The sequence below is a fragment of the Pezoporus wallicus genome, unplaced genomic scaffold, assembly GCF_028554395.1.
Source record: "Pezoporus wallicus isolate ANWC-B61680 ecotype Strahan unplaced genomic scaffold, APGP_CSIRO_Pwel_v1 contig_4055, whole genome shotgun sequence".
Taxonomy (NCBI): Eukaryota; Metazoa; Chordata; class Aves; order Psittaciformes; family Psittacidae; genus Pezoporus; species Pezoporus wallicus.
In genome coordinates, this window is record NW_026642952.1 from 352,764 (window position 1) to 376,646 (window position 23,883).

General features: G+C 40.6%; 2 protein-coding genes across 5 annotated transcripts in view; one reads left to right on the forward strand and one right to left on the reverse strand.

The window, feature by feature from the left end:
* The first annotated feature begins 11,686 nt into the window (after window positions 1–11,686).
* PPIC (peptidylprolyl isomerase C) lies at window positions 11,687–18,868 on the forward strand. Its single transcript, XM_057433304.1, has 5 exons — window positions 11,687–11,835; window positions 15,021–15,134; window positions 15,602–15,695; window positions 17,314–17,498; window positions 18,693–18,868. Exons 1-5 carry the CDS (start codon window positions 11,728–11,730, stop codon window positions 18,819–18,821), a joined length of 630 nt encoding a protein of 209 aa, XP_057289287.1. The 5' UTR covers window positions 11,687–11,727; the 3' UTR covers window positions 18,822–18,868.
* Window positions 18,869–21,980: 3,112 nt separating this feature from the next.
* Window positions 21,981–23,883, reverse strand: part of SNX24 (sorting nexin 24) — a 93,307-nt gene continuing 91,404 nt past the window's right edge. For all 4 annotated transcript variants that reach the window (XM_057433280.1, XM_057433275.1, XM_057433276.1 and 1 more), the window contains one exon: window positions 21,981–22,514. In XM_057433280.1, coding sequence (XP_057289263.1) covers window positions 22,444–22,514 — 71 coding nt within the window. In that variant the 3' untranslated portion in view covers window positions 21,981–22,443. The remainder of the gene's footprint in view (window positions 22,515–23,883) is intronic.

Consider the following 23,883-nt stretch of genomic DNA (forward strand, 5'->3'; position numbering starts at 1 on the left):
ACCACTTTGTAAGAACTGAGTTTACATTGATACTAAGAGGCAGAAAAAAAGATCCAAGTTCTAACTTAAATTTCAAACACTTATTCTGCTTTTCTAAACCATTTGAATCTAATTTCCTAATGACATTATAATTAATGAACCATGTCATTAAAAGACAACACTTTAGCTGTGGATGACACTGTTTATCCTCTAGGGGAATATTCGCTCCATTAGACATAATATACATAGCCAATGTGTTTATGAAAGGAGTACCAATTTTGTCTTCACATTCAAGAAGATTTACTAGCTCAAATTTACAGACTGGTATCCCAAGTGTGAAAACAGTAGTTTGCATGTCACATGATATATCAGTCTGCTTTTATAGCAATATATGAGCACAACAATTGTGAATAAACTCCGGATTTAAACACTACTGAGGTCTTCTACAAAGGGATGCATACAAAGCTATCACTTCCCTGGCTACGCTGCCTGAAGTTAGAAAATTTTGACACAAAACACTGCTAAATCTAAGGAAGTGCTGGCTTTTCTGTCAACTGGGAGAGAGACGGGGCATAGGCCCAGAATGGAAAAAGCTTTCCTGGAACAGAATTTTGAATATTCACTGTAATCCCTTGGCTTCAGCAGCAGCCACAATTGACAGTCTTCGGGGTGATTTTTTTTCTCACTTGTCAGGTTGATGGAAGGAAAGATGTGAAGGAAGAGATCTGTAAAAAGTGAGTTCCTTAGAAGCCTGCAGTACCAATTAAATCATAAGAATGCTAATGTTTAAAGAAGCCTGAACATTTTGGAACAGAGCAGTACATGGACTTTATCACTCTGATGTTTTAATGAGCAGAAAAATGCCACCAGAGTTTGCCAAGCCAAAATTTCTTTCTAAGAATACCATCAACACATCCCTAGATACAATCAGAGAAACATCTGCTCTGTTTCTACTCTGCTGCTTCTGCTACAAACCAGGGCTACATTTTAAGATATGTAAAAATTGACACAAAAATAAAGCAGATTCCAGGTAGCATTTGTGGGATTTGATCCAAATCCACCAAAGCCTATTTTGAACTGAAAAACAATAATGAATGTAAGGCTTTTAGGCTTTTAATGAGAATTATCTATAACTTAATGGGTGAAATAATATAAATGGGATTCTGTAATCTGTTTCACATTCCAAATCATTACTTTGTCAACCAAAATACTGTGAAATGTGCCATCCAAAACATTATGTAATTAAGGTATGCTTCCAGACATAGAGAAAATACGGCATCCAGCAAAGTATAAGCAATCTAAAGACTGAAGAAATAACAAAAGTTTCAGCATGCTAAAATTACACTAAACATTTCAAAATCTAAAACACAATGTGAAGTCATATTTCTGAAAGCATTTCCCAGGAAAATGATACTAACACATCTGGTCCTTGAGCTATTTATACCACTTTGCTCACAATCACAAATTTGATTCCTTTTTATAGAATCCTAGAATGGTTTGGGTTGGAAGGGAACTTTAGAGGTCATCTAGTCCAACCCCCTTGCAATGAGCATGGAAGTCTTCAGCTACATCAGGTTGCTCAGAGACCTGCTCTGCTAATTCAGACCAATTTAAATCTCCCAGACTGTTTCTACTTTTTTTGACATGTTACACTGCTTAGTATCAATGGGCGATAAAACCAAAACCCAGTAAAACATTTAATGGCATTGTACTAAGAACAAAATACTTACAGTTAAGACTTAGCAGGTCTTGCTTCACAGGAAATACAGAGAACACAAATGGCAAGTGGAAGGCATGTCATCAGCATCAGTTTCTGATGAATTAAATACTGAGAACTGACAGCAGTATGAGCAAATTGTCATTCCAGACAGTTGCATTTCCATGCATTATGTATATTCTATGCATTTTGTAAGAAGTTCTTGTTTTAAAATGCTTTGTGTAGTCTTCAGGGCTTAGGGGGTTGCTGACACTTAAAACACTACTCATTTCCACTAGCTTAACACTGTGAGGTCTAAAAACAATACTGAAAGGTTGCCTAATGCTGAAAGCTCCCTTCCAGCAACAGAAAGCTGAGAAGTTTTCCACAAAGGGTTGAAAATCCCCAGGTTTTCATGTCAGGTTTCTTGGTTCCTCTTTCAATAATGGCAATTCAGTGTCGAGACCATTCAGGCAACTCAACATCTGACTTGGCAATGTAAAGGTGTACTGAGTCTGGCTGGGTTAGCTAATTTTCCTCACAGCATCCCTCATAGTGCAGCACTTTATATTTGTGGCTAGAACAGTGCTGACAACACACAAGTGCTTTTGCTACTGCTGAGCAGTGCTTGCATAGTGTAAGGGTTGTCTCTCCAATATCCTCATCCTCACTCAGTGGGCTGGGGGTGGGCAAGAGACTGAGAGGGGACACAGCCAGGAGAGCTGACTGAAACTGACTAAAGGGATATTCCAGACCATCTGGTCAGCAATAAGCCTAAGGAGGAAGAAGGGAGGGCATTTGTTATTACAATGTTTGTCTTCCAGAGCAACTGCTATACATACTGGAGCCTTACTTCCCAGGAAGTGACTGGACACTGCCTACTTATGGGAAGCAGAGAATAAATCTTTTTTTCCCTTCACTTCTGTTTTTGATGTATCAAACTGCCTTTATCTGGACCCACTGTTTTTTTTATTTATCTTATTTTCTCCCATCCTGCTGAGGAGGTGAGTGATAGAGCAGGGTGGAGGGCACGAGGTGTCCAGCCAAGGCCAACCCAGCGCAAAGGAGTCCCACTGCCATCAGCGCAGCTCTCCAAAACTGAGAACCAGAATTATTTCCAAATTATCTAGAATTCCTTTATCAAAAACAACACACTTATATTACCATTCATTACCAGCATTAAAAAACAAAAATAAAAACAAAACCAAAAACCAGTGAAAAATTATAAGGGTGATTTCTGTAACCAGTTGCTGGACACAACATGTAGAATGTATGAAGCACTCCAGAGTAGGATTTTTATAAAACATATCACTTGGAATACGAAGAATCAACTTCAAATAAGATAACAGAGAGAGAAAGAAGATAGCATCAATGGCATTCATTTGAATGTTGACAATACCCATGGAAACACCCGTAATACGTCAATGTATGCAGAATTATTGTATCATACTAGTCAAGATACTGCTTTTCTTTTTCAAGTGCTAGAAACCATCTAACTTTCCTAGATATTGTGACACAGAAATTCTTAACGAGGATCACTGTACAGAAGTTTATAAATGACTGACTGTAACACTGTTCAAACAAAAGATACAAAGGGAAAAGCACCAACTATATATACTTGCCTGAGCACTTACTATCTTGAAAGCAGCACTAGTGGCCTTTTCTTATAAAATACTGGCAGAGTTCCTTTAGCTACTGCACAGGTTTAAGTTCTGAAAATCCAGACAAAATTATTTCATATAGATAAAGGATCATGGCATGTATTTCTCAGAAATTTGGTATCTAACTTGCAACATCTCCAAGAAGAATATTACAACTCTTAACAAAAAAAAAACTTTCTTATGTAGAGTGCACTGTAATATAGTAAATTAATTCATCTGTTCAATAACACTCCATCTCACTGATTAGAAACCTACTAGATAGATGAGGTCTCTGATCAGACACTGTGATTAGCATGGGAATAACAACACTGAACTTCAGGGACACTGAAATTATACACATCTCTTTTCTCTGGATCTTTTAAGCTGTACTTCTATGAAGCTAACTTTGTATGTCTGTCAGCACAGCAGGCTCCAGAGTGAGTTGAAGAGAGAAATATCATTTTTCCTCACCTTGAAACAAACCACCAACATATTTTTGTCCACTTAAAACCATCCTCAAAGCAGCCTTCTCCCTGGTTCAAGATAGTCAGTTTTTTTTTCTAAACTTATCCCTTTTCATACATAAGCTCTCTAACATCTGACTGCTTTCATTATGACTTGTAAAGGAAAAACTCTTGTACTTGTCATTATCACTGTCTTCTTCAACGGTTGCAAGCCCCACTTCTTCTCTTGACTATTAACAATCTTCTCTGGTATTTTGAAGGTGGGGACCAATCCCATGTACACTCATTCTCAATGATGACTAGGTTAGTTGTTTTCCGAGTGTTACTTACTGAGTTGCTATTTACCTCCTAAACTATTAGCAAACTTTCTCTATTTCACTCTTCCTGTTTCCTTCTTCCCCCGCCTTCTCCTTGTCACGCCCCCCTCCCCCCCAGTAACTATATTAATAATAATGAAAAACCTCACAAGAAAAGAACAAAGCTGGATTAATTTTTCACCATACACACATGACAAGATGCTGCTTCACAACTCTTTAATCTTCTCATTTGCCTTTTTAATGAAGCAATTTTCCCCTCTTTTGCCTTAAGAGCCCAGAGCCACAGGCTGTATATCATGATTTGCACTTCTGGGCATTATCAGGCTAGAAGTATCAATCACTGAAATTTAGAGATATTGACATAGGCATGCTTTTCAAACACTTACGTACTTACCTTTAGGTGTAAGTAGTTCCATGGAAAAGAGACCACAGACATAGTAAAGGGATGTGCAAAAGTGTTTGGAGAACTAGAATCTTTATCATAGGTAATAATAAGAGGCAAAAAAAAAAATCAAAACCCAACCCCAACACAATTATAAGATGTGATGAAGTTTTATCTTTTTTAGCTAAGTTTTAGCTTTTTTGCCTTGAAAACAAATAAATCTGACTGTATACTTCCTTACACCTAGCCTCTACTGCTAGATCTTTTCTTCTCACATAAGGAATCTTATGCAACTGCAGACATTATGAAAAACAGGATCCAAATGAATGACTGCGTGCTAAATGCTCACTGCAGTAAGATGTGCAATTACAAATAGTTCTGATATCCTGTAAACATATGTGCTCAAAGCAAAAAACAGTTCTCACTCCAGCTGCACTATTCTGAAAACACATTGCTGTATCACCTAAATAAATGCTTTGCCCATTAGAGTGGAAACAGTGGCACTTCAAATTGTGTTTGGATACAAAATCTAAAAACCTTAAGAACTATTCACCAAAAGGAAGACACTTATCTGAAGCATAGGACACATTTATTTTGCATAAGTGCACCAGATGACAGGAGAAGTCTAAGCCATTTTCCAAGTGATTTAATAGAAGTGACAGCAGATATGATATACTCCATCTTTCTGAAGTCACATAAAGGAAAAGACAAAAAAAACCACAAAACTCCTCATAAACCTCTTTCTTCGTTATTCATGAAGGCCACATATACTGACTTATAATTTGTTGACCTTAAGTTGGCTATTTTAACCATGGTCTCTTAGAATTCTATGCAATTACAATGGCCCTAGTATTTTATAACTTTAACAATCTTATAATTCAGACAGTGTATAAGATGAAGTGGTGTAGTTTCATAGTCTTTACAGAATTAAAGTTTTGCTTTTAACATATGACGATACTCTGCTAGTGATACATTAAAAACCCAAGACAAGTAATGTGGTGATGGCATTGTGAAAGAATATGGAGAAACATCAGGCCTGGGAAATATGACACTTTCAGTGACTCATGTTTGAGAATCAAAAACCTATTTCAAAGTGAGGAAACTAAAATAAAGGCACAGTTACAGCAGCCTCACGGAACACAGTGCTTACTCCAAGTTTTGTCTTGGCAGCTGTCAAGCAGTTAACATTGATGAAAGTGCCCACAGAACCGTAAAGCATTATTATTATGCATTTCATGCCCAGAATTCTTTTTACCTGTATAACATGATATACTAGAGCAATTTGGATATGAGATAATTCTCTATCACTACGGTAAATCATAGCTTACTAAAACACCATAGTGCTGAAAGGAAGTGCTACAATTACTGCCAATGCTGATACTTCTAGAAATCAAAATCTGTCAGATGCTATATGTTTAATAAATCTTTCTTCTGTACCCATCATTTTAAATTGTAAAGAACCCATCAGAAGCAATGAAACACATCATTACAGATACTATTACTTAAATTGAAGACTGTCAAACAGTAGTAAATTATTCTTTTAAAGGCTTAATTACTTCAGAAACAGCAAGCACCAAAATAACGCACGTGTGCTAGCTCTAAAACTCAAAATGTCCTGTGCACCATACAAACACAAAATAGTTTGAACATATTCTTTGAATGGGCTACGTAATTTTTGTCACAATAACCTCATGTCACTCGATCAATTTTAAAAAATGAAAAAAAAGAAGGCAAGGAATCACAAAATGTGCTTGTCTGCAACTTCTACTCATACTTAAGGATAAAAGTAACATTTCAACTAAAAACTACACAGCCAGATGACGCCTGCTCCAATACTTCACCCATGTGGAAAGACTGAAAGCACTGAGGTTGTTTAGTCTATGGAAAAGAAAACTGGGGGGAGAAACAATAACAGTCTTCAAATCAGCTGCTCTGAAGAGGGGAATAAATTGTTCATGGCTTGGGAAGATGGAACAGGAGAAAATGGTCTTCTGCAGTAGACCCTCTCCTGATTTTGCACTTTTTTTTTAATATAGAGAAACTGTCGCTGCGCAAAGCCACAGTGAATTCAGTGTAGTCCTCAGCAGACTGGAATCAGTTTGTCTGTGTAAAGAGATTGCAGAGACCTCCCAAAACTTCAAGACATTTATAATTAAAGCAAAAAAAAAAAAAAAAGAAGTCATAACAGATATTTACATATTACTCCTTAGTTTTACTGTAATGATTTCTGTCTTTTCACAGTTAGTGTGAAGCCCACTGTTTGCTGGCTTTTGTGTATTTTCAGTTTGATGGTCATGACATCAAATTCTTACAAAAAGAACATGTACTTATTTCAGTGTCAGGAAGAGATTTTCTGTGTAAAATTGAGTTTTCATTGAATATATTAAGTTTCTGCCTCTTCAAGATTTCCTCTTTAAACATTGTTTTATCTTCTTCCAGAAATTATTTAGCAGCATCAACAAAGTGGATAAACTTTCCAAGATAATGTAATCCAGATCCTGTCTCATGTTGCTGTTTTTAAACTTCTTCAGTGCTCCTTCATTCTTCCTGCCTCATACTGCCATCTTGTACATGGATGAAACATATTTACACTTCAGTAAACAGGGAAGTCATCCTTGCAAACACCAACATTTTTACGGATAGTGAAAGGAAACTCTGGGATAGTATTGTTCAGCATTCCTACACTGAATAGGCCTACCCACACCAGCAGGTAGTATACTCGTAGGTATGTGTATACTAGCAGGTATAGATATACTAGTAGGTAGCATACCTACACTGAATGAATATTAAGGAGTATTAAATTCAGGAGTTGCCCAGGCAGATCATCTTTTCTTGTCTTTCCAGCACATTGCTTGATCCTTTGCAGCTCATGATTTGAACCAGTGTAGTACTTTGACTGAACTGCTCTGAGAAAATACAGTCTCATCAGCCAGTATTTGTCTTCTTTCAGATTCAAGCTTAGAATTAGCTATGGGTCCACCTGTCGTGGTTTAAGTCCAGCCAGTAACTCAGAACCATGCAGCTGCTCGCTCACTACCCCCTTCTTCTTCCCCCCGCACCCAGAGGCATGGGGAGGAGAATCAAAAGAATGTAACTCCCACGGGTTGAGATAAGAACAGTCCAGTAACTAAGGTATAACACAAAACCACTGCTGCTACCACCAATAATAATAATGATAAGGGAAATAACAAGGGAAGAGAATACAATTGCTCACTACTCGCCGACTGGTTCCCAGCCCGACCTGAGCAGTGATCTAGCCCTTCTGGGCAACTGCCCCCAGTTTATGTACTGGGCATGATGGGCTGTGGTGATACCTCTTTGGTTACTTCGGGTCAGGTGTCCTGTCTCTGCTTCCTTCTGGCTTCTCCTCCTCCCTGGCAGAGCATGAGACTGGAAAGGCCTTGGTCAGAGTAAACATTACTTAGCAACAACTAAAAACACTGGTGTTATCAGCGTTGTTCCCAGGCTGAAAGTCAAAACCACAGCACTGCACCAGCTACTAAGAAGGAGAATAATGACTGCTACTGCTGAACCCAGGACACCACCTTTTCCCATATTTTTGTCAACTTCCACCTTGTGACTCACATAGATCTGGAGTATCAAAAATTCTCTGTACCACTCACTGCAAACCTAAAAATATTACCTTCAGAGTGCTGAAGAATTTTAACGTGTCCCCTTACATGCTCCATGACAAACTTTTTTCCATTTTCATCACATTCCAAAGTCTGTACCATTTCTTGTTTAGTGTAATTGTAATGCCTGAGCAGACATTTGGTGTAACAAAGGTATATTATAGTGATAAAGAGACTGGAAATGGTAAGTTCTCATCTTCTGGATTTTTAACTATCAAAATTTATGTGATGAAGTAAATATGTGGGCTGCTGTGTGTATTTAGTTAAAATTCCTATTTTCTAACAGATTTGTACAAAGTACAGTCTCTTCAAAATTTATACACAACTACTGCAACAAATCAGTAAAATTTTGGATTTTGTTGTATTTCTGCAGTAAATCTTAACTCCAGAGCTAGTTTACCACCATTATTATGTGGTGATGCAATTCAAGGAAGGCAGCAGAATCATAATTTTAAATTTTCTGTATCTTATCAAACTGGCAGAGAAAATAAATACATACTTAGATAACTCTGAGTAAACTCTCCTACTCACATACTCATTGAAAGTGCACTGACATAACAAAGAATCTAGCAAAAGAGATAGTAAAGTTTTGGGCCTGCTTTGTTATTTAAATAAGAATGTGAGTTTGAATACAGCAACCACAGGATCACAGAAGTACTTTAACCACCTACACACACATGGACTAGTTTTGTTTCAGCAGTAAAATGAATGGATCTAATTAGCTACAGGGAAAACCAGGCAAATGTCTTGAACCATGCCCTGAAGCCCCAGTGCTGACACTGGCAGTAAAGCCTTCAGTTTTACAGAATGCCAACACATGGGCCAGGTGCCAGAGTTAAGCCCTACATTAGTCCAGGTGGTTCTTTGACTGAGACAACACAACTTCAGATGCTTCACACCTCTTAAGGAAAGGGGATCTGTTCATGTCCGTCACCAATTCAGCAAGATGATCATTCAGTGATTCTGCTCATGTGCTATGTAGCATGGAATCAAGTAATCACCACTTTGCTGTGCCTGGGAAATGAGTTTTTACTAAAGTGTCCTGATGAGAAATCTTACTACACCTGGATGCACTAGTATAGGCAGCACATGGGGCAGAACAGAAAACAGCAGAAAAGTGACACCCCCAATGAAAACCAGTCTATGATCAACCTATAGTCAAAGGTGTGAATCAGGGTATATCTGTGGTTCTTTTTAGTTTGGATCAGGAGTGCACTTTTGAAGCAGGTATTTCCAACACCCCCACTTACTGTGCTTTGGCTCTCACTGTAGAGGTCTTGCTACACACAAACTAGATTCCTGTCAGATGAAACTAAACCAGAAGTGTTCCATAAGGATGCCCAACACTCAACTGCTAGGAGGTATCTGGTCAACCAGACAGGCCACCTGAAAGGCACACAGGACAGAAAACTTCTGCCTGTGGCTTGGACAGGCGTATTCTTTGCTGAGTAAAAACTGGATGGATGGCCTGGCCCAAAGAGTGGTTAAATCCAGCTGGCAGCTGGTCACAAGTGGTGTTCCCCAGGGCTCAGTAGGGCCAGTTCTGTTTAATATCTTTAGCAGTGGTTCAGAGGAGGTGATTGAGTGCACCCTCAGTAAACCTGCAGATGACACCATGCTGGCTGAAAGTGCTGAAGGATAGGAAGGCTCTGCAGAGGGATTTGGACAGGCTGGGTTAATGGGCTGTGGCCAAGGCAAAGTGTCAGGTCTGGAACTTGGACCACAACAGCCCCATGCAACGCTACAGGCTGCGGGAAGAGTGGCTAGAAAGCTGCTCAGTGGAAAAGGACCTGGGAATGTTGGTAATCAGCTGGCTGAATGTGAGCCAGCTTGTGCCCAGGCAGCCAAGAAGGCCAACAGCATCCTGACTTGTATCAGCAATAGCATGGCCAGCAGGGCCAGGCCAGATCATCTCCCTGTTCTGGGCACTGGTGAGGCCGCACCTCGAATCCTGTGTTCAGTTCTGGGCCCCTCACTACAAGAGAGACACTGAGGTGCTGAAGTGGGTCCAGAGAAGGGCAATGGCACTGGTGAAGGGTCTGAAGCACAAATCTGATGAGGAATGGCTGAGGGAACTAGGGGTGTTTAGTCTGGAGAAGAGAAAGCTCAGGAGGAACCTTATCGCTGTCTACAACTACCTGAAAGGAGAATGTAGAGAGGTGAGCGTCACTGTCTCCTCAGAAGTGATAGGACAAGAGGAAAAGGCCTCAAGTTGTGCCAGGGAAGGTTCAGATTGGACATTAGAAAAAATTTCTTCATGGAACAGGTTGTCAAGCCTTGGAACAGGCTGCCCGGGGAAGTGGTACAGTCACCATCCCTGGAAGTATTCAAAAGACATGTAGACATAGCACTTAGTGACATAGTTTACTGGCAGATTTGGCAGTGCTAGGTTAATGGCTGAACTTGATTTTCAGGATCTTTTCCAACCTAAATGATTCAATGATTTTATAACTATTATATCTACTACTTCGTAGCAGAGGCAGTCTCAACCTGAGAGGCTCAGCAGCAATGCCAATGTATGTGTGGCAGTGCAGAGCCTATTCTTCCTCAGTCATATGAGCTCTGGGCTGGTTTTGCAACCAGCATCAAACTCTCTGCAGAAGTGCAATGCCATACACCCATGAACATAGTACTGCTGAGTTTAACACTAAGTGTGTTTGCATAAGCCACTGTCAGCTTCCTGCTTCAGTATATCAGTACCTGATAAACATTTTTCTTTGATATGCTGGCACTTGTAAGCCACAAATTCCATTATGTGTCACAAGCTGTATATTCTCCAAGGGCTGTAGTACCAACACCATTTATTTCTGAATGCACATGAATCAAACAGTACAGGCTACAGGTCAGTGTCAAAGGTAAAATAATTCCATAGACTGGGAACCCTTCTCTCTGACTGCATAGGCAATGGGTTGGGAAAGACATTTGCGTTTGATGAATTAATCTGGAGCAGCTTGTTACTGTTCACAGCCGGGGCTGCTGATATGAGTGCCAGTCACCTCCACTGCTAACATAAGGAAATGAGGAGTATTACAAAGGCCTTAGAGGGTCGCGTTTCTACTCAGCACCTTAGCACCAGAGATGATCCACTTTCAAGATCCCCTGAACATCTACTGTTTTGGCTACCTCACCCAAAAGCGGGCTCTTCGGGGAACGCCCGAGTGCGAACAGCTGAAGCCCAAAGCACGGCTTCTTAGCCCCTCACGGGTAACTCCCGCTCCTGCTCGGCGAAGCTGTGTCCCAGGAGACCATACTTCTTCCCGTTCCCCGCAAGGAGCGGGCACCGCGACATCTATAACCACCGCAAACACAGCCGGGGACCAGGGCTCACCCTGACAGCCCCACTACCCACCAAGTATAGAGCCCGGCCCGGAGGAGAGAAGGGCCTGAGGACAGGCGGCTATACCACACCCCGCCAGCGCCCACCTCAGCACATACAGCGGTCCCGACGTCCGCGCTCACCACATGCCCTCCACCCCTCGCCTCTTCACACGCCCTCTATGGGGCCGCACTGGCCGCAGCTCGGTTGGGTGGGTGAAACGCCCCCCCCCCCCCGCCACAAGGTGCAGGAGAAGCCGGCCGGCGGCGGGCGCAGGCGCCGCAGCGCTCACTTCCGCGCCATGGCCCGCGGGGCACCAGCGGCGGTGCTTGGCGCTATCGCTTGCCTTTGCTTCGTGGCCCCGGCAGCCGAGAGCTTCAAGAAGAGAGGACCCAGCGTGACAGCCAAGGTGACTCTCGCCCGCGGCTGCGGCGGCTCCACCGAGCGGAAAGTCGCCCAGGGCGCCGGCCTGAGGAGAGCCGGGATGGGTGGGTCTGTCGTGAGGGAGGCCGCGCCGGCTCCTCAGCGGGCCCCGCAGGGGGTAGTTTTCCTGCCAGCTCCGCGCCCGTTGTCGGCGGGTTCTGGAGGGGTGCGGGCCTCCTCTCACCCCGGTCCTATAAGCGTAACGCCGGTCCCTCGCCGGCTCGCTGTTTCCCGGGCCGGATGCCGGGCGGGAGGGAGGCCCCTGCACGCTGGCTACGGGAAGGGCTTGGACTGATGTCTTCGCTATCCTATTTTGTAAGTGTTTTGATTTTGGAATTTCTTAACCGCTTGCTCACTTTCTGTTGGCGCTGGCACACTTAAACTTTGCGTCAGCGAAGCCTGCCTCTCCCTTACAGAAACTGTAACTTCAAAAATTAAACCTCGCTGCTGCAGGGTCTCTGCTGACGTGGGTTTGATTCTTTTTTTGAGGTTAAGTCTTATAAGCTGGCTTCTGAATCATCTTCTGGCAATATAGTGCAGTTCAATTGTGCATAAAGTACTTAGGTTTTTCAGACCTTCTGCCTGGGATTTCATTTTATGCGCTTTCCTGATCCTTCCGCTGTGGGACATAGATAATTGGACCTGCTCTTCTTCCTTGTGCAGGCCAGTTATAACTTTACTTAGCTCATCATATCACTACGGTTCTCTGTTCCAGCCTGCATAGTTTTATTTAATCTCTCTTCATATAAAAGGTGTTCCAGATCTTTGAGCATCTGTGCTGCCCTTTATTTTCTTTAGATGGGTTTTATCATTCTGCAACAGAGAAGATAGAATTACATAAAGCACTCAGGCTGTGAATGCATAGTGCAAATGTATACAAGACATAATTATGCTTATCTCTTGTCCTTACCCATGTCTAACTATTACAAAAATTCAGTTTTCTTCTCTGATCTTCACAAGCTCAGAGCCAAACTTTTTATCAAACTGCTCATGGTGACTCCAGATGTCTTTTCTGAGTGGTAGCTGATTTAGGACCCGTTGCTGTGGCTGTGTAGTCCTCTTCCATTGGCACTATTTGGATTTACTGCGAGTTTATTTGTCATTGTATTACCTGGTCTGTAGGAATCAGGAAATCTTTGTTTCACAGTCAGTTCCTTTCTCCCAGCCCCAAGTAATTGGCCATTTTTTAATTTCATATACACCATCTTGTGCAAATTATACATTAATATATTGATGGGAACCAGCCAGTCTTACTGGTGCACCTTTTTTTTTTTTTTTTTCAGTCTTGAAATACTGCAAATTGTAAATAAGATTGTATGTAAATATTGGTAAGACTGAAAATGTATAATATTTATTTTCTTTAAGACTTTTTGGTAAAGAATCTGGCCAAATGTTTTTTGAGATTTGAGGCTGCGTTGACCAGCTCACTAGTGCCTGTATGCTTATTGACTTTCCAGAGAACTTGAGGAAATATGCTTAAGAGAACAGGGCTTCTCTATGCAAAAACAGTACCTATGGCTACTGAATATTTCTGTGTTTGATTTCCTTGCCAGAAATATGCACAAACTTGTTCTGTGGTGCATTCTTTGGAAGTGCAGAGCTTTCTGAAAATCACCAGGCAGGTAGCACAGGTATGTGGCATGCTAGCAGGAAGCCAGGAACTAACTCACTGCTGTTCACAGAATTAGCTGATGTTTTGGAAGTACTGGGTTTGTTGCTTAGGAGAGTAGCTTTGCCATGGGTGAAGCCTTCTGGTTGGGTTAGTTTTACAGTATGTGATGGACTTTACTCTGTGTGATCTGTGAAAGTGTTTAATGTTACTGCTATCTGGGGTCACTGTTTGGCAGCCTCAGTTGTGTTACTTACATGTGGTTATATATTTCAGGCAGTCCTTCTACTAGGAGAAAATTTCCAGGTAAAATAAGGTGTGTTTGTAGGCAGGCAGTACCCCTTACCTAGATAACCCTGGTGGCAAAATTCGGAGAGGTATGTTTATGAAAATGTTAAAAAGTTGGTTAAAGTGTGCTGCTAAAACTTTGGGAGCCACACATGTAAGAATTTTATGTTATTTAGTGCCAAGGAAATGAATGAGGTGTATCAAAAGGGATTTTATTTTCTTTATAGAGCTTTTATAGAGTTAGCCAAAAAAGTTCAATAGTCAAAACCACATGGAAGATCAAGAAATGGGAGAAATGTTTAGTAGGAGAGCGTGAAAGAGGCATTCACATTGAAGAGACTGTGGTCATTTAGTATCATTACTGGACTAATTTCTTAGCATTGCAGACAAGTAATATGTGGTTGAGCACCACAAGGAACAGCAAAAACCACATCATAGGAATACACGTTACTGTTTCCTAGAAGTTGTAATAGTCTTTATGTTCTTTAACAGAACCCTAAAATGTCTTTTTTCCTGACAGCTGTTTCTATTTTCAGTAATTTTTGGAACATTTTTGCACGTTCAAGTACGTATTCATATATTCTGAACTATATTCAAATGCTTTATAACTCATTCACATTTTTGAAGTTGCATTCTAACAATGTTTACATTCAAGCTTCTAGGCTTCAAGCTTCTTAGCTGAATAGCATAGCCTGGTCCTTTCTCCACCAGGTTTGAATCCATATTTAGGAAGGCAACTCCCTGCTTGAGCTGTAGGATTTTTTTCCTACTGTTCGTCAATTTAATGGCATTTAGGCTTTAGCCTGTACTTAATCACATGCATAGTAATGCTTAGAACAGTGAAGGTTATGAGTGGATTTCAAACTATCATTTGTGGGGATTGTCAGTACTATACTTCCTTGTTATTGTTCACCACACTGGAGTTCTTTCCTACTTTCATGATTCGTCTTTTCTGTACAGCTTTAAAGACATGCATGTCAGGGAAAAGTGTTCTTGAACACTGCCTTCAAATGTGTGATAGAGCAGTCTCACTGAGCCATTAAAAGCACTAAGAAACAAAAAGTTAATTCACCAGTTCTCAAACATTTTTCTGCATAATCTGATTTTGATAGCTCTGGAAGTATTTTTCTCAAACAGCACACTCAGGAACTGAGAGCTACTATTAATATAGACCAGCCAGAAGCAGTTTCTTAATACCTTGTACTTTCAAAAGCTTGGCCTTATTGTTGCGCTCATGTTTGTATCATTTTTGTTCTACTCACAAAAATGTTCAGGTGTTCTTTGATGTGAAGATTGGAGGCAAAGATATTGGCAGAATTGTAATTGGATTGTTTGGAAAAGTTGTCCCCAAAACCGTGGAGAACTTCATTACGCTGGCAACCGGAGAAGTATGTTTGCAGTTTTCTTCCACTTAAGTGTAGCAAAGTTTGGTTTGGGAAGTAAATATTTGTTTAAAGCTGTTTCAGTTGTGAACTGTCAATCTTAATTCAGTGGAACCTGTGCAAGAGTGCCGTTCCCAAGGTGGTGCACTGGTGTGTGACTTCTCAGGTCCTTGGGACTTGGTTCTCAAGATGTAATTATGAGATGCTGGATATTGATACATCAGACTGTACTTGCCATGCAGATCTGACATGTAGTGGTAGGATATCAGTCAAATAAAGGCTGTGGCTTTGATAACCTGCTTTGTGGCAAAACATTCAGCTACATTCACCTGCATCTCAGTTTAATGTTCTTGCCAGTGTTGTATCTGGTGGTGGTATATCTGTGAAATCTGGTTATTCACCCATATGTGTTTCCATGTGACTGTATAGAACTGGATGTTACATTCATTTAAATAATTATTTCATTTTCTTAGAGAGGATATGGATACAAAGGAAGTAAATTTCATCGTGTGATCAAAGACTTCATGATTCAAGGGGGAGACTTTACAGCTGGAGATGGATCAGGAGGTAACATGTTTACTGTCTTCCAGGTTCCCTTTCCTTTGAATCCCTGCTGAAATGATAGGCAAAACCATGTAATTCCCTCAGTCTTTCAGCTCATAAATGAAATAAATGAAAAAAAAAAGAAAGAAAAAGGTTTTAGACCATCTAGCACTTTTCCAGGCATCTTGGAACATGAGCTGCAATTATTTGAATTACTTGATTTTAAGTATGTGTAGAGCTTCATTTGTCTTCAGCTTTTGCATAGCTCTTTTCTGTCTGTGACTTGTCCCCTGTTCAAGAAGCATGGCTTTGTGTGGTGGGTTGGAGCCATGCAACTAACTGAGCTGCTGCTACTACAACATACCATCTCCAAAAGATGGATGTCTCCAGCCTTGCCCTGCCCTGGCTTTGGGACAGTGCTCCTCCCTTGAGGCACTCAGTGATTGCATGTATACGTGAACCAGTTCAAGTCATCCAGCAGAAAACTAATGTGTGATGAAATAGTGTAGTTGTGTAGAGAGAAGGAAGGCAGGTAGGGAAGGAACTCAGCCAGTTCTGTGGAAACTTCAGAAACATGCTATGGGAGGGAATTTCAAAATGGGTAGCAAAATTAGAAAATGAGGGTCATGTCCTCTCCCCTTTTTTCCCCATACTTAACTCTAAACCCATAAACCTAGCGATGGTGTGAATTTTGGCTGTTTCGCTCACTCATGAGCCTCCAGAAGGGCAGTGTAGTCCACTAAGGAGGGCAGTCCTTCTCTTGCATTGTGGCTTCTGATCACTTCCTTTACACATGCACGCTTCATGTGCTAGGATTTGAACTGCCTGCATATAGTGTTAGCGATTTCCCCACTGGGACAGAACAGAAAACACACATTCCTTTTCCTTGCAGTGAACAATGGGGAAGGCTAAAATACGAAAGACACAGTTTTAGCATTAAAGGTAGGCAGTGTTTTTTGCCTACTAATACCATTTATTGGGATAGTAGCTGGTGGTGTTGGGAACAGTGTGACCACTGTGCTAGGCACTGTACAAATAAAGAATGAGACAGACAGCCTTCTCTTTTTGAAGTGATGGTGGTTTAAACATGACTCAAATGTTTTCTGAACTATCTTAGAAACATCAAAATCTGTATGTAATACGGATGGTACAAGTTCACAACAAACCTTTTAGGCTAACCTCCATTTGATCTTCATATATTTCTAGACATGTCTAAAGTGTTTTCTTATTAGGAGGAAAGGTTGGGAAAGATTAAAATCGTCACAAAACATGGCAACCTAATTTTTAGTGGCCATAGATACATAATTTAAATTTGTTAAATTAGGGTGAAGTACAGTTGTTCAGTGGTATATGTAAGAAGGACCTTTGAAGGTACTCAGCTTGTTAAATTCAAAGGATAACGCATCATCAGCTTTAAATACTCTCTCCTTACATGCGATGTTTTATATTATCTTTTTCTTTACACCAAAATGCTTTTAGTTGTGGAATCACTGACAACGGAACTATGATGTTGCTGTGTTTAATCAAACAATGAATCTTCAAGTCCTGAATATATACTTTGTTTTTCCCATTTTTGAACTAAAAGGGTTTGGTTTGGTTCAGATTTTTTTTTTTAAGTTTGTTTCTGATTTTTTTGTCACAGGAAGAAGCATCTATGGGGAAAAATTTCCAGATGAGAACTTCAAACTTAAACACTATGGAATAGGATGGGTTAGCATGGCTAATTCTGGTCCAGACACCAATGGATCCCAGTTCTTCATCAGTGTGACAAAGCCTTCCTGGTTAGATGGAAAACATGTAGTGTTTGGCAAAGTCCTTGATGGAATGGTAAGCTAAAAGTAGTGGCAAGATTTATCCAAGAAAATCTGGGCAAGTTCTGCCATGTTTTATTTGCGTTAGTGTAATTTACACCACTGTAGTTCAAAACAGTTGAATGTTATTTAGTATGTATGTAATAGAAAACATACATAGAGCCTGAAGCTGGATGATTTGGAAGTACAAATGGTGACTGCAGAAAGCCTCTGGCTTTCACAGCTTTTGTTTAGGCCACTAACCACCGAAATCAACACTGATATCTTTGCAGATTACAAATGCAGAAGGTTCAGGTTCCCCTGTCGCTAATGCTGTTAGCCATGAAATAATTGTATTTTTCTACAAGCTAAAGTCTGCTTCTGTAGCATGTATTAGTTAAGGATGACACTTTCACTGTTAGGCTTTTTAGAATCATGTGAATGTAAAGTATACAAACAGGTATATTCAGGTCTGTTTAAAAAAGAAAAAAAATCTAGCCCATTCCCTCCAGCTCTGCACAGCTGCAAAACTGATCAAACGCCAAATAGAATTTAAATTGAAAAATGTACTTCCAGCTGATTGTACTCATAGTAGCCTGGTTTTCCTTTTAAGTCATTCTGTTTCATCTGTGTTTTTGAATGAATGGGGGAAACCTGAAGTGCTGCACTGACCAGTTCTTTGAGGGGTTTGAAAACTTCATCAGAACACTTGCCCCCGCTTCCACATTCATATTGAATTTGATTCTCATGAGCTACAGTAGTAGCTGAAAATTTTTGAGGAGCAACTCAGACTAATTTTTAGTTTAGATTAATGCATCAGATTTCTTGAAGCCCAGTTGTGCTGTTACAATTAGAAAAACAAGTACTTCTCATCCTTTACGATCTCTGGATTACCCTTTTTGATCATAGGCTACAGGCAGACCCTGAATGTGCTAGGGTCAGCCAGCTGAAAGGATATTTCGAGTTACCCCTTCATAATATTTTTGTTAGGTTAAGGTTTTTATGGAAGGGCAAACAACCTTCCTTTGTAAGCTGTGTTTGGGTTGTATAGTGGCATGACTGTTTATGTGGGGAAAAAAAAGGCATGTGAGAACTCCGCAGGGTAAAGGTCTTTAAAGTTGCTTAGTATGTAGTAATGCTTGGAGCACTTAGTTGTTCATGTGGTGGTCCCAGTCTTGAGCCATTGCAGTTTCCTTGAATAAACTGAACTGTCTCCTCTTTTTGTTAACAGTCTGTGGTACACTCGATAGAACTCCAGCAGACAGATGAACATGACCGGCCCCTTCAAGACTGTGTGATTGTGAACAGTGGCAAAATAGCTGTAAAAGAGCCATTTGTAGTTGAAGTAGGTGACTGGTGAGACCAACAGTCAGAATGGAAAGTAAAACTTGCCACTTTCTTTTTAAGGCTTGCTGATCTCAACTATTGAGTTTTCTCCTCAAAATACATCAGGCTGTATTTGGATAGTACTTATTATTTGCCAGATACATAAAAAATACGAGCATTTCTGTAACAATTTTATGGAGCTGTCACTCCTTGAAGGTCATGACATATCTCACTAAATTGCAGAAAAAGTCTTTAATGAAAAATTTTAGATGTATTTTTATTTTTTCAAGGTCTGAAATACAGTCAATTTGTCATTTTTGGAGATTTTTGCAGGGTTTCCACCTTTTCAACTGAATATATTATTTTCTGTAACACTTTCAGCATTTTTAAAATTGAAAAAAAAATGTTGTTTGAATAAATAAACTTTGATTTCAAATAAACACTTAATGAAGAGCTTTTTCTATACCCTTTCCATCTGTGCCTCTGGCCTCTTTTATCACCTTATTTGATTCTGCAAAGCGTGCAGGAGGTGCTGCTTCTCAGGAAATGAGGTGGTAAGATTAAAGCAGGGACGGTGAATTTCTCTAGTATGTCAAAATCCCTGCTGTCTTTCTAAAAAGTAACAGTATTCATGTGCAATCCTGTAATCAAGAAAGAGCAGCTCTGCCTACCTGTTAGGGTGGTGAGGCACTGGAATAGGTTGCCGAAGGAGGTTGTGAATGCTCCGTCCCTGGCAGTGTTCAAGACCAGGTTGGACGAGGCCTTGGGTGATATGATTTAGCGTAAGGTGTCCCTGCCCATGGCAGGGAGGTTGGAACTAGATGATCTTAAGGTCCTTTCCAACCCTAATTGTTCTATGATTCTATGATAATCAGTTAAAAACTGATTAAAACAGAAGAGTCCTTGCTTTACAGCACAGTGAATTTTGTAACTCCTAGCTAAAGTTAGTTATGATTTTTTGCAGTTTTGCTCTAGGTCAGAGATGCAACTTCAGGTTCACTGTTTTTGTAATGCTTCTGAATAACTCAAGTTGACAGCTTAACTGGTAGCTTTGAAACAAGGTCAGCATAAGGTAACACTTAGAGACACCTGAGTTTGTTAGGTTCTTTAATGAGAGAGATGTGGATTTTTTTCTTGAGTTTCCAGTGTTTCAAAACTCAGGATACAAGAACTGATGCCAGGATCTGAAGAAAGATGCACCCACCTGCACAGTTTACAGTACACCACTGTCGTCGTTTAAACCCAGTCAGGCAACTTGTTCACTCACTCCCAGTGAGTGGTGCCAGGCTGACAACAATCGAGCCCCCCCCCCTGCCCCAACCCAGGGCTCTCCCCTTCCCCACTCCCAGAGGAACGGGGAGGAGGATCGAAAGAGTGCAACTCCCACGGGTTGAGACAAGAACAGTCCAGCAACCAATGTACAACACAAATCACCACCGCTACCACCAACGACAACAATGATAAGAGAAAATAACAAGGGAAGAGAATACAATACCACCAGCCAAGAAACGAGTCCCACCCGGAAGCCCGTGTCCTTCCGGGTAACTCCCAGTTACCCCCCACCCCGGCCATGACGTGCTGTGGTATGGAATGCCTCCTTGGCTAGCCTGGGTCAGGCGCCCCGTCTCTGCTTCCTCATGGCTTCCCCTCCTCCCTGGCAGAACATGAGCCTCACAAAGTCCTTGGTCAGGGTAAACATCACTTAGCAACAACCGAAAACATCGGTATCACCAGCACTGTTCCCAGGCTGGAAGTCAAAACACAGCACTGCACCAGCTACCACAAAGGAGAAACATGACTGCTACTGCTGAACCCAGGACAACCACTTAACCTTTGTGGTGATGGGTTTCCTGAAGGGTGTTCTGATGCCCACGTGAGGTATCCAGATTGTGGTGCAGGGGAGAGTGTGAACTGGGACAGCACAGAGCTTGCAGGTACTTACCCGCAGCCCTGTTGTAAGGGAACAGGAAAACACTGTGGGCAGGGATTTTCCTCTGCTCCTTGTGACAGGTCACTTGCAGCTCAAGGGGGTGCTTCTGCTGATTCACCATTTGCAGCCCTGGGGCCTCTCATAAGGGTAAATACTGACACTTTTTTTTAGAGACATGAGAAAGGATTACTGTCCTCTTTAAACAAAGCTAGAGGAGGGTCTTTGAATGTGCCTAGTACTACGCAATCAGGCTTCCCATCTTAACCACTGTTAATTTTTATTTCTAGGACTTCAAGTAAAATTCTCTGGGAAGTGTTGGGCAGTAAGAGAGAGAGAGCCTCAGACTCCCTAAAATAGCTCAATTTTTGCAGGTAGCTAAAAGCTTTTCTGGCGGCTGATCTGCAGACAATGTAGAGGGTTCTGGTGACTGAGCAAGTGCTGCGGTCACAGGCCCACATTTTCATCACTCCAGCCAGTTTCTAAACCCATGTGCTGCCAGGACCAGACTGCTGTACCTGCCTAGCTTTGCCAGCTGGCTTTTCTGCAACGCTTCCTTTTTCTGAGCCCAGTGACTTACTGGCTCTGAAATTATGATGACTTTTTTTTCCCCCAAAACATGCACTTTTATGAGCCTATCATGCTCACATAGCATACTGCTGAGAGTCTTAAATGAGCAGACAACCAGGCATTTTCTTGTGCTTCATGTGGAGGTATCTGTGAGACCATCTCTGAGACACAAGTCTCTGAATAGAAATGTCTGAGTAGAAATGCAAAGAAAACACACTGAAGCAGTACATTCATCTAGTACTTTATTTTGTAAAGTCAAGTAGCACACATACAAATTTCCAGTAAAATCTGAACAAATACATATATATAATTATACATCTATAATTTTTAGTTTTATTAATTTACTACTTAATCATATTCTTGCTTTAGCTTACCACAGAGCTGTGTGCCCTGTGACTTACAAAATGTTAAGATATGGATTACAGTCTGCAAGTTGATGTGAAGAGTAAACACACACAGATTAGATGTCATAACTGAATGGAGATGCATAAATGCCATTGAAAATCCCCTGGTACATAAAGTCATTTCAGCTGAAATCTGCAAAATTTCCTGAGAGCGAGCTATGTATTCCAAAACATGGAAGCAATGTTTTCCAATAGGAACTCCATACAGCTGCACTGGCTCTTTTCCAACCTGATGCTAAGAAGCAGATTCAAAATAAGAGAAATTAACTAAATTTTGAAAGTTGCTTTCTGTCTCTATTTTTTTTTTGGTGCAATTTCTCACACAGTCTCTTAAGTGCCAGCACTTTTTAATCTATCCAGTGGCAGCAATGGGTAATATGCTGGGAAAAATCCTGTTGTAAAAATGCTTAGTGTAATTTAGGATAGAAATTACAGTAATAATTAGTAAAGCTTACAGTTCTTTTCAAAGGTTAGTGTAATTCAGTGTAAGACTTTCAGGTTTTAGTGTTAAATAGTTAGAGCATGTCAACATATAAAGGTATAAATAATTTCAATACTGTTGCTTCCATATCTTTTTTAAAGCAGCAATTGTAGTGACACTGATTTTATTTAGAAAGATCGAATGCTTGAACCTAACCTGAGGTTGTGCCTTTCCCTTCTGAGCATAATATTCACGTCTCAGATACTTATTCCTGTTAATTCCATTACACATGACTCGGAGACTTGCTTCAGCTTCTTCTAGCCACACATTACTTCTACCTGGGCAGTAAATGAGGATAAAATATTCCATGTAGAATGCCTTCTATAACTATGTTTGGAAAGTCATCTGAAAAGAAAAAAGAAAGAACTTTGCTTTCTTACCTATGCCAGCACAATATAAATGTTTTTGTGAGACTTAACTAGGTAAGGCCTCATATAATGTGGGTTACTGCATCACTCCATTGTTTATCCGTGCTGGGGATGTGCCATTAGTAATGCTGTTTCAGCATTAAAGCCACTTTAGTGTAGCACTGGGCATTGCATGAATGCGCTGCCAGATTTGTAGCTTATTGATTTAAAGGGATGTTCTAATACCTAATGCTGCTAGGCTCCAGCTCTTTATCTGAATCTTTTCTCACAAGAAGGATGGATTACACTGGCAATTCAATTTCTAACAAAATCTCAATATACTTGAAGAAATTCCAAGATTGCTACTGGGAATACTTCAAAGCTGTTTTTCCATTGTGGTTTACAGAAATGTTTAGACTGAGAAGACTTGAGGATTCCTGTACAGTCAGAGATGATTATATGAGGTAGGAAAATTTCAGCCTGTCTAATCAACATAAAACATCATGTGTTACAAAAAGTCATCCTATTAATATCTGAAGTTAAAAAAACCCCACTATGTTCTTACCACAAATGTAGAGGCAACTGGCACTGAATTTTCACGTTAGATTTAGCATGAAGGAATTACCCAGTAGAACACAGTAATAGTTCCATGCAGGGGAATGTGAGAATGTACATTACTGAAGTGAAACTATTTTTCAAATGCACCAACTCCTGCGTTTGTAATGGAGGGTTCACTTAAATCACTGGGCATTAAAAGTAAGATTTTCTGATCACCTCTTATGATTGCTGCTACACTAGGAGATGGACTGGCCTACAAGAACAGACTGTTTATAGAACCATAGACTCACAGACTGGGTACAGTTGGAAAGGACCTTAAGATCATCTAGTTTCAAAGCTCCTGCCATGGGCAGGGGCACCTCAAACTAGACCATGTCAGCCAAGGCTCTGTCTACCTCGGCCTTGAACACTGCCAGGCATGGAGCATTTATCACTTCTTTGGGCAACCTGTTCTGATACAGAACTTTCCACACTAATCAGATCTTTCCTTCACCTATCAGCCCACGGGCTATTCAAAATGAGGAGATGTAACTTTTATAAAAACCATTAGATACTTGGTAAATTAGGTCACCAAATATGGGTGGGATGTTGCCCCTTATTCTTTCATTAAAATATTTCTGGAGATAAAAATACTGAGCAAAAAGTACATTTGGACTTGGTAAGGAAAAAAAAAGTCCTTACTAGCTAAGTGTTATCTTATTGGCATTAATAAGGTGATTCCAATGTATTAAAGATGTTACAAACAGATATTTTAGGAAGTTCTAAAAAACTGCAACATCCACTGTGAACAATACATGAATAATTCTCCC

Coding starts and splice junctions, on each gene's coding strand:
- PPIC (XM_057433304.1), top strand. CDS start 11,728: ATGGCCCGCGGGGCACCAGCGGCGGTGCTTGGCGCTATCGCTTGCCTT. Junction 15,135..15,601: donor TTACGCTGGCAACCGGAGAA/GTATGTTTGCAG, acceptor TCATTTTCTTAG/AGAGGATATGGATACAAAGG. Junction 17,499..18,692: donor GCAAAGTCCTTGATGGAATG/GTAAGCTAAAAG, acceptor TTTTGTTAACAG/TCTGTGGTACACTCGATAGA.